The 10,906-nt window shown below is 36.6% G+C and overlaps 1 protein-coding gene across 1 annotated transcript in view; it reads left to right on the top strand.

Moving 5' to 3' along the window:
- Positions 1–10,906, top strand: part of LOC107704958 (kinase suppressor of Ras 2-like) — an 85,610-nt gene that overhangs the window by 68,817 nt on the left and 5,887 nt on the right. The window contains exons 16-18 of the mRNA XM_016508046.1: positions 511–878; positions 3,226–3,322; positions 3,955–4,088. Of these exons, the coding sequence (XP_016363532.1) occupies positions 511–878; positions 3,226–3,322; positions 3,955–4,088 (599 nt within the window). The remainder of the gene's footprint in view (positions 1–510; positions 879–3,225; positions 3,323–3,954; positions 4,089–10,906) is intronic.

Raw genomic sequence — 10,906 nt, 5'->3', positions numbered from 1 at the left:
CTGTCTGTCTGTCTGTCTGTCCTGTCTGTCTGTCTGTCTGTCTGTCTGTCTGTCATTTGTTCTATCCTTCCATGGTTCCATCACTCCACCTTTCTTTCGTTCTGTCTATCTGTCTAACTATTGTTCTGTCTGTCTGATGTCCTATCGTTCCATCACTGACTATCTATCTATTGTTCTCTCATTCTTCCATGGTTCCATCGCTCCACCATTCTTTTGTTCTGCCTATCTGTCTAACTATTGTTCTGTCTGTCTGATGTCCTATCGTTCCAACACTCACTATCTATCTATCGTTCTCTCATTCGTTCTGTCAATACATGGTTCCATCACTCTGCCATTCTATCATTTTATCTATCTATCAGTCTGTCTGTCTATCTATCTATTACTCTATCATTCCATCCATCCATCCACCTATGCATCTACCTATCATCCATCCATCCGTCCATCCATCCATTCATTCATCTTTCTGTCTGCTGTTCTACAGTTATATTTATCGTTCTATTTATCTATCAGAACGAGGAAGGCAATGATGAGGCCGAGGGTTCAGCGGACGAGTTCGAGGAGATGAATCTCTCCCTCCTGTCTGCACGGAACTTCCCACGTAAGGCCAGCCAGACCAGCATCTTCCTGCAGGAGTGGGACATTCCCATGGAGCAGCTGGAGATCGGAGAGCTGATCGGGAAAGGTCGCTTTGGACAGGTCTACCACGGACGCTGGCACGGAGAAGTGGCCATACGGCTAATCGACATTGAAAGAGACAATGAAGAACAGCTGAAAGCGTTTAAAAGAGAGGTGATGGCGTACAGGAACACACGGCATGAAAACGTGGTCCTGTTCATGGGAGCATGTATGAGACCCCCTCATCTGGCCATCATCACAACGTAAGCTTGAACAATGTTCGTTGAGTTCCCAGTGTTTCCGGTGCATGTGTACTAAGCTTCATGACTGTATCTTAAAGTTGACTCAATTTTTCCTGATCTTCTCTAATCAGCATGACCTCGTAGCTTGCATTAGTGGCTGTTTTCAGCCTAAATTAAAATGACATGTCTTTGACCACAAATGTAAACATAAGTGGCTGAATTTTTTCACTTCTCAGAATTCTCAGAAGCTATGAACAGAGAGGTTTGTGAAAAACATCCTGTCTGAACAGGAGACGGTCAATATTATTTCCTTCCTCCTGCCACACAAATTGGTGCTTCCTGTTTGTTTGTCTGCAAAAAGGTGCTGTGCTGCATGGCCACGGCCAATAAAAGATTTCAACAGAGGATTCAACTTTTATTTTCCTTTTCTAGAATCAAAGTGTTTAGTTTCTTGGATCGAATAAGGTATTAAATATATTACGTATATATCTTAGTTTTTAACTGTTCATTTTATAATCTAATATTTATTTTTGACTATGATATTGTTAATCATAATATTATATAATAAAAAAAAAATTCACAATTCTTTGATGAATAGAGAGTTCAGAATAAGAGCAATTATTTGAAATAGTTTACTGTCACTTTTGATAAATTTAATGATGCATCTTTGCTGAATTATATTAATTATATTATTTGTAGATAGATAGATAGATAGATAGGTATTTTAATATTAATAATAATATAACACACAAAATACAGTATTATATAATAAATATTATGATATACATATTTTTTTAAAGATTTATTTGTGCATTTTTGTGATAGGACAGTATGATGACAGGAAGCGAAGTGGGAGATAGAGAGGGGATGGGTTCGGGAAAGCCCACGAGGCTATCGGCGCCAACAAATAATATAATATTTAATATAGCCCATATTTAAATGTAGCTCTGACTTTTTTCAGTATTTTTTAAGTTCTGGTAAAACTCTCTAAAAAAAGTAGCATAATTCAGAGAATATTTTGTGAATCAAGTTTATTTTTCTTACCTTATTGGCAAATCGTTTTCATTCACAAAAAAAAAAAAGTATATTCATGTCTAATCCTGACTAATGTTAGTGCATGATTTTGTGTATTTCTATTAACACAGACAAAAGTCATAATGGTTTTATTCATAGTCCTTAATCATAGGCCAGCAGGCCCAAACAAACAAATTGAGATATAATTGCTAGAAATGACCTCTTTCATAAAAATAAATAAGGGAAATAAATATTGATTGTGTGTCTCAGCATTGTCATGTGATTATGCATTGATTGTTTTTCATATCACCCCTGCAGTGTGGAATAAAAGTTCAGCTTTTGCTCACAAATGCAGCGTGTACAACATAATTGCAGCAGAATGTCAAAGGCTGTCATTATTCGGAATAGTCTGTCTTGACATTATTAGTGTTAACAGCTGATGTACGCGACACATTTCTGTACTGACGCCACATATACAGAGTTCAGCATTTGCATTTGTGCATCCCGCATTCAAAGGGTTCCACACTGCAGAAGGCCAAAAGGCCAGAGTGATGCTAAAAATGGGCCTCGTACCCTGATGGCATTATGAATATGTATAAATGGAGGAAGAGGGCAGCCCGGGGAAAGACGCAGACGTCTTTGTCAGGTGGCACAGTAGGACCACAGATGTCAGGGAGTTGGAGGGCTTTCTTTCTCCTCGCTCCTGCGGAGGTGAAGTTCATGGCCCGCTCAGCATCATTAGTCCTCCAAGTGACAGTGCTCAAGTCTGCTTGTATGTAAATTCAGAATAGCATGCTGAAGTATGAACATGTATCATTCTTGTCCTAACATACGTCCTATGATAATGTAGGTTGTAGGTTCAAACTCAATGAGGGGTTATCCATGAACTTTTTGCATTGTGACCTAAAGCTCATAAACTGGCTAAATTAGTTATTTTCTGGCAGGCTTTATTGCCATTCTTCATCAATCTAAATTGCATTCATATTTTTAATATATTGTTAAATGCATTCATAGTTGCAAACTTAATTATGACCAATACCGGTTAGTACTCTCATGGACATCAGTAATCAATCTCATGATATTATTTCATTTTAATTGAACTGCCTTTACCTTTAGAGCTTCTAGTACAGTATTTTTGCCAGTGAATTATAAAAATAGTCCAATTTTATTTGATTCATATTTGAGTGAGTTGTTTTTATACACTGAATCTGCACCTGGAATGCTATTCTTTATTTCTGCAAAGATGGTTTTGAAAACCCACAATCTGCACAAAGAGCTGTAAAATAACTGGACATATTTTGATGTTATGGTTGCTGCTGATGCCTAATATGTGTTTTTTGTTCTTCTGTTGTAGTTTGTGTAAGGGCAGGACCCTCTACTCAGTGATTCGAGATGCAAAAGTCGTTCTCGACGTGAACAAGACTAGACAAATCGCACAAGAGATGGTGAAGGTAAGAGTAATTGATGTGAAGTCAATGTGAAGACTGTTCGTTAAATGTCAGCTAAAATTGATTCACATGTGTATAGCAGTTATTTTGCAAAACATGTCAGTGTCGGGAAGCCTTCATATCTACCTGTACATGTGCTGTTCCTTCACATATACAGCATGTGATTACATTTAGGGCTGCACGATGAATCAGAATAAAACTGAAATTACACAATTATTAAATCACAAAGACTGTGATTGAATTAAATAAATACATGCAGAGTGTGTTTCAGAGTGAAGAGTGGCACTGCGTTCCTTTTCAAGCTAGCAGCTCATGATTCAGTGTTTTTATTGTTTCAGAGCAGCTCAGTTTGCTTTGCAACAATAACAATTACTATTTTACTATTGTAATGTAAAATAAAATGATGATTATTATTATTATTATTGCAGTCATTCATGTATAATCTATAATTTTGGGCCAAATTGTGCAGCCCTACAAACAACACAGCAGACCTGGAGCTTTTTTAAACTGCATTTTAAATTGTGATCAGTTTTTATGAGAAAAATTGCAATTAGACTTCGAAAAAAATCTAGACAAAATTAGCAGTAGACCAAAAACATGCAATTGCCCTAATTACATTAACACCATTTTTTCAGGGCATGGGCTACCTACATGCCAAAGGGATCCTTCACAAAGATATGAAATCCAAGAATGTATTTTATGACAATGGGAAAGTGGTCATCACCGACTTTGGCCTGTTCACAATATCTGGTGTTCTACAAGCAGGCAGGTAGGTCAAAATACACACAAACACACAAATTTACTCAGCTTTACTGTGATTTCAAGTAACAATGTTCTTTCTTAATGTAGAAAATGTCCATTGTTCTTTGCCAGCCATTGAAATGATTTTTAAAGAAAGTCTCCTAAACTGTTGTTATAGTTGATAAGCCAGTGATGCGATACTCTAGTAGTCCAATAAACATAAAACATGTAGCAAACAAAATATTGGGTAGTTTTTATGTTATATTGAACTACGTTATTTGTATCAATACTTTTTTGTCATTGAATTAATCAACATTTCTTGTATTAATTTTCATTTTGGATACATTTTTGGGCTTGCCGTTATATTCTGGGATTGTCTCCTCAAAAGGACACGTGATGTTGCCTTAGATATTGGCCAAAATTGGGAAGGCAGCATGAGTGCGCCTGTGATGTTGTAAAATGCTGTCAACACTTGTCTGGAAAAAATGAAAATGTGAAAAAAAACCCTGCTTTTCGTTGGAGTAGTAGCCCTAAAAGGTATGTTAGTACCTTAGAGTTGTAATACAATATGCACCTTAGGGTACTACTATGCACCTTTTAGGGGTAATTATGATACAAATATGTACCTTTAAAGGGATAGTTCACCCAAAAATGTTTTTTTGTAGGAAAAAAAAATACTATGGAAGTCAATGGCAACCACCAACTGTTTGATTACCAGCAATCTTCAAAATATCTTTTGTGTTCAACATAAGAAAGCAACTCATACAGGTTTGGAACGACATGAGGGTGAGTAAATGATGAATTTTCATTTTTGGGTGAACTATCCCTTTAAGGGTACTGCCCCAGTGACAAGCTGTTGGTACCCCTAAAAGTACAAGTTTTGCACATGTAGGTAGGACAGTGTTTACTAGCTGAAATAGAGAGTGCGAGTGAGCTCCATAGAAGAGCGACAAATGTACAACCCATCACACTATATGTGTGGCAGGCCATTAATGACGTCCTTAAATTCCATAATGACTTTCAGAAGCGCTTATTAAAAACCAAAGCCTGTAATTATTAGAGTGTTGGCCACAGAGCTAAATCCAGTTTCACCTTCAGTGTTCTCATGGTTCCTGATAAATATCTGCTTCAGTGAGCTGAAGTAGCAGCAGATGTTATCATCACACGAGCATTTGACAGGACTTCAGTAACTTTTATTGGGGAAACTCCCTCTAGCAATCTAATTTCAATGCACTTGAAAAATATGAATAGATGAATATTGTTGCTTTTGCCAAACCAGATATTCATGACTAAATGTGACCCTGGACCACAAAACCGGTCTTAAATTGAATATTTGGCTGAGATACAACTATTTGAAAATCTGGAATCTGAGGGTGCAAAAAAATCTAAATACTGAGAAAATTGCCTTTAAAGTTGTCCAAATGAAGTTCTTAGCAATGCATATTACTAATCAAAAATTAAGTTTTATGTATTTCCGGTAAGAAATTTACAAAATATCTTCATGGAACATGATCTTTACTTAATATCCAAATGATTTTTGGCATAAAAGAAAAATCGATAATTTAGACCCATACAATGTTTTTTGGCTGTTGCTACAAATATACCCCAGCGACTTAAGACTGGTTTTGTGGTCCAGGGTCACAAATAGAAAGAAGAGTTCACAAGTAGTGCACAAGTCATATGGACTTCCTTGTTTTTTTTGTCATTTTTAAAGCTTGACAGTATAAAGCCAGAAATGTGCTTTATTAAATTAGGAAGAGGGTTAATTATACAGGGTCGTCTGCAAGTTGATATATCAGAATGGTAATGCATTTTAATATATTGCTCTTTATAACGTTGGACACCCCATAGGAAAGAAAAATCAAAAGTGAGATCTCTTTAACATCTCAAAGACATTTCTCCTTAGCTAGAGACTCTGGATCTCTCACATTTGTCTCTTTTAAAGCTTTAGAATAGATCTCAACAACTTCACACACGCCCCTTACAATCAGCAGTACTCATGATGTGGAGGAGAGAGCGTTCAGTGCACCGGACGGACATTAGCTGAGCCGAGCGACAGAAAGATAGAGATGGCGGATTAAAAAAAGAGGAAACCATCTGCGGAACAAAAGAAGGCTTCAGATAAGGCAAGAAGTAGGACCCATGTAAATATCGGATCAGCTGTCCAGCGCTGGAGAGAACTCAAGGAGCGGAAGGCCTGTGATCGGACGCCGAGGTTGCTTTGTTTCTTCTCGATAGGTAAAGCTGGGCTCACACTACAGGATTTTTGGCTGGATTTTGCTGTCGCAGACAGATTTCCACAGTCTGCGACAAAACCCCCGGATCAGGACCAAATCGGTGCTCGTTGCGGTCTTTAAGTATGAGCAGGTCAGCAACGTGATCCGAACCTGTCTCGAGCTATCACAAACACTACGATATTTTCAAACCTGTTTGATATTATCGCCACGTGATCTCGTAATGTGAGCAACACAATGACAAGGTGGAACTAATCTAGCCAATCACAGTGCAGATGGTATAAACACTCTTATCATGCATCTTTATGAACAGACACGAAAAGCCACAAATTAATCAAATCAACTAACTAGAAATAAATTTAACAAATGCATAGGTTGTGTATATAATACCACATTTAATTGTATACAATATATAGTATATAATATATACACTAAAAAATGCTGGGGTAAATATAACCCAGCGCTGGGTTAAAAAGGGACAAACCCAGCTATTGGGTTGTTTTGACCCAGCGGTTGGGTTGTTTTGACTCAAAATATATCATATAAAAATATATAATATTATAATATTTAATATAGTATACTGTTTAATTACCTCCAACTCTTTCTGCAGTACTGACAGTCCTTGTTGTCCACGTCTTCCAAGCCATTGTTTCTGCCATATTCTCTTTTGTTGTTCTTCTTTCTTTCGGATAAAATAACTGCACAGACCAATTGAAGGGCCAGTTAATCGTCCATGCTTGAAGATATGGCCTATAATCGCTGAAATTTATCACAAGAATTTATGTGAGAAAACGTATTTTCACTGATGGTCGGGAACGCCTCTTCACTGAATGTTTTCTAGTGTGTGCACCTCGTTAGCATTGGGTTGTGTAGTATGCGCACAGCTATAACAAGACAACGACAGATGAGAACAAATCTTGTTGCGTAGTGTGAGCAACACAGTGATTCGGCTAGTCTTTCAATCCTGTAGTGTGAGCCCGGCTTAAGTAATACCGTGTCTACACCGGTTGCGACAGTTGTCGCGCCGCGCCGCAACAGCTAAACGTCTGTCTACACTGGATGCGATAAAGCGACCCCTGAAAATCATTTGAAATTTGTGTCAACACGTCATAAATAGAACGCAGCAGCAGTTTTCTGTCAGGGATTTGTCGTGCCGCGATGCATCCAGTGTACACAGCATCACTGATTATAATGAGTTCTATAGTATTTTGTCACGCCGCTCGCGTCCGGTGTAGACACGGTGTAACATTGGTTTTGCTTTGTTTCACAGAACTAATCGTTGCCTGGGTTGCATACGTATGTGTGGGGCGGAGCTATCAAAATAGGGGCGAGACCCTTTTGGGGTAGGAGCGTGTTTGTTTTGGTGATTTGAAATATCAACACTGGCTACCAGAAATCACTTACCCCACCTTTAAAAACTTGATTTTCACCACAGGAAAACGAATGATTCCAAAAGGGGGATTTCACAGTGTGAGAACCATTTTTTATAGTGTGAAGAATATTTTTTAAATATTTTTTAAAAGAACCTTTTGTGGAATGCAAAGTTTCTATGTATGTTGAAGGTTCTTCATGAAACCATAGATGCCAATAATTAACCTTTATTTTTAAAGGTATATGGACAAAAAAATTACAGAATTTAAATTTTTGTGTGAACTATCCCTTTAATGTTACACATTTCAGAAAGCAACAATGCATGAAATCAAGCTTGTACAGCTAGGAGCGTTTCCGTTCACATGAGGATGAGTGAACGATGACCAGTATTTTTGGGTGAATGTTTCTTTAACTGAGCACGCTTTATCTTAGGGTTACTTCATTTCATTTTAAATCCCAAATCAATATTCAGTGTTATGAATATTCAATTAATTATGTTTTAATGCCATTTTCTCCAAGTAATTAATTCAATTCCGCCTGTGTATATGATGTGGATGAAGCTTTTGGCGTAAAATGATATATGATCGGGTGTCATAATACACAACATGAGGAAAAAGCACAAAATCTGTAGTATTTGAACCGCTATCTTTTGTGCTATCTTTTGCATCTTAATTGAAAACCACAGTCTTTCCAGATTCTTTAGACCTGTGTCTATATATTCCCGTCTCCTTCAAGAGACAAAGATTTAAAAGAAGCTTTTCTCCACTACACTCCTTTGAACAGGAAAATCCATGAAAAGGGTGTCTGATGTATGTGTTTTGTTGCTCTCTTGCGATGTATGAAGAGGAAACATCCTCTTCTTTATGGCAGAATGAACTCAAAGATATTCTTTCCTCTAGGCAAGGCCGCTGAATTATCATGAACAGTGGCAGATGTTTGATTTGTTTTCTAAATCTGGGATATACTTCATATATCTCAATCATTCTTCAGTTTTGAATGTTTCTTAAGGCAAAGGGAAGGGTTGTAAGAGGACATGTCCTCTTCTACAGTATATAACACTACATAAAAAAAAAATCATAACTAAATAAATAAGGAATAATATTTTGCATAAAGACAGTTCCGTCTATTTTTTTAGAAATATTTTGTATTGTAATATTATTTGAACACAATTAAGCACATTTTCTATTTAAATTCTTATTACCGCCGTGCATCCAGACATGAATTGCACTTAATTTCATTTCATTTAATACTGCAAAGATGTATACACACTTTGCCATTTTGAGTAATTATATATTTTTATAATTTTGCATATATCTTCAAGCATTACAGAATGAAGGAAATATGATACATGTGAAAAATATGATAAATACGTCATGTTAATTTAATGGTGCCATGATGTACACAATTTGTAATTTAAGTGTTTATATAATTTTATAACTTTTACATTTGTGACCCTGGACCACAAAACCAGTCATAAGGGTAAATTTTTGGAAATTGAGATTATACATCATCTGAAAGCTGAATAAATGAGCTTTCCATTGATGTAGGGTTTGTTAGGATAGGACAATATTTGAGATACAACTATTTGAAAATCTGGAATCTGAGGGTGCAAAAAAATCTAAATATTGAGAAAATTGCCTTTAAAGTTGTCCAAATTAAGTCCTTAGCAATGCATATTACTAATCAAAAATTAAGTTTTAATATATTTACAGTAGGAAATTGACAAAATATCTTCATGGAACATGATCTTTACTTAATATCCTAATGATTTTTGGCATAAAATAAAAATCTATCATTTGACCCATACAATGTATTTTTTGGCTATTGCTACAAATATACCCCAGCAACTTAAGACTGGTTTTGTGCTCCAGGGTCACATTTATAGTAATAGCTTTTTCCAGCAGTCCAGTAATGAGAATGAAGATGATAAATGATGATAAATATGATGTTTTGCTAATATACTTGAATTTAATACTGACATTATGTAAACACACTTTGTCATTTAAACAAAATGGGCTCATTATTTTATAATTTTACCTTCATAATAATCTCTTTTTTCAGCATTATAGTAATGAGATTGAGGGAAATATGATAAATAAGCCAAAATTTCTTTCTTTCTTGTCCAAGTTGAGTTAGTTTAAGCATCGTCTTAACAGCATTCAGTTCTTGCATTTGTCAATCAACAGCCCTGAAACACAATTTTAATTAAGAAATTCAACTTCCTTGTTTTGATTGTATAGGTTTATTTGTGTAATAAGATGAATAATGAAGTCTTTGGCTTTGAAAGTGCTGAAAATGAAAGTAAATTATCTGGGGCAACATGAAGCGTTTGCCACTGCTGATGACCGTGATGATGTTGATGTTGTTTTGGCACTCGTCCCATTCGTGTTTGTGTGTCGCGCCTCTTTGAAAATGTTTTCATTGGCATTGAAAGCAGTAAATCAACATCCCCGATGGAGTGATATTACAAACACTCGTACCCATCGGTTCATCTGATTATGAGGCTGATTTCGCACAAGTGTGTTTACGCATGTTGGCAATAATTACCGGGGAAAAGACGATGTCTCCACAGCAACAGGTTTACATTGCAGCCATTGTTGATCAAGTCTCTTGGATCGGCTCACCGTTGCCGTTCTGATCAGCCCACTTCTACACCTCCGCAGCCATGTGAATTATTATCAGGAGTTATTAGGAGGAAGGGATAGTATTTGAGAGCGGCACATTTTTTCTCAGGCCATCAGGGACGTGCAGGCTCTAGCATAATTATGAATTGTTTATCTGTAAGGCACAAGTCTGGCTCTCAATAACACGATTTTACATTAGTTATGTATTATGACTCAGGACCTGACTGGGTATTGAAATAAGATCTGATTATTCTGGGATTCGGTGCTGTTTGAAATATCGCATCCATCTAAGGCAACATCTAGCAGGTACGAGAGGCTAGTGAGGCTGTGGACGCGCTCGTACTGAAGCATCATCAAATGTCAAGGTTTGTTTATGAGGGTTTGTGTGGGATTGAGTCTTTTTGAGAGATTAAGTTATTGGAAATTTACTCTGGGCAGTCAGATGGGCCGCCCAGATTTCAGACAATAGTGGTTTTAATGCTGTGGAATTAGAATCTTGTATCTTTTTTTTCTTTCTTTATTCTGTTTTGTGATAATGATGTAACATACCATGATCTAAAGTCGTTATTGTTTCCTGGTCTGGAGAAGTGTTTATAATAATAATAATAATAATAATA

Source organism: Sinocyclocheilus anshuiensis, unplaced genomic scaffold (genome assembly GCF_001515605.1).
Source record: "Sinocyclocheilus anshuiensis isolate Anshui unplaced genomic scaffold, SAMN03320099.WGS_v1.1 scaffold117, whole genome shotgun sequence".
Taxonomy (NCBI): Eukaryota; Metazoa; Chordata; class Actinopteri; order Cypriniformes; family Cyprinidae; genus Sinocyclocheilus; species Sinocyclocheilus anshuiensis.
Note: the sequence above shows the minus strand (reverse complement) of the source record. Positions and strands in the feature narration are given on the sequence as shown.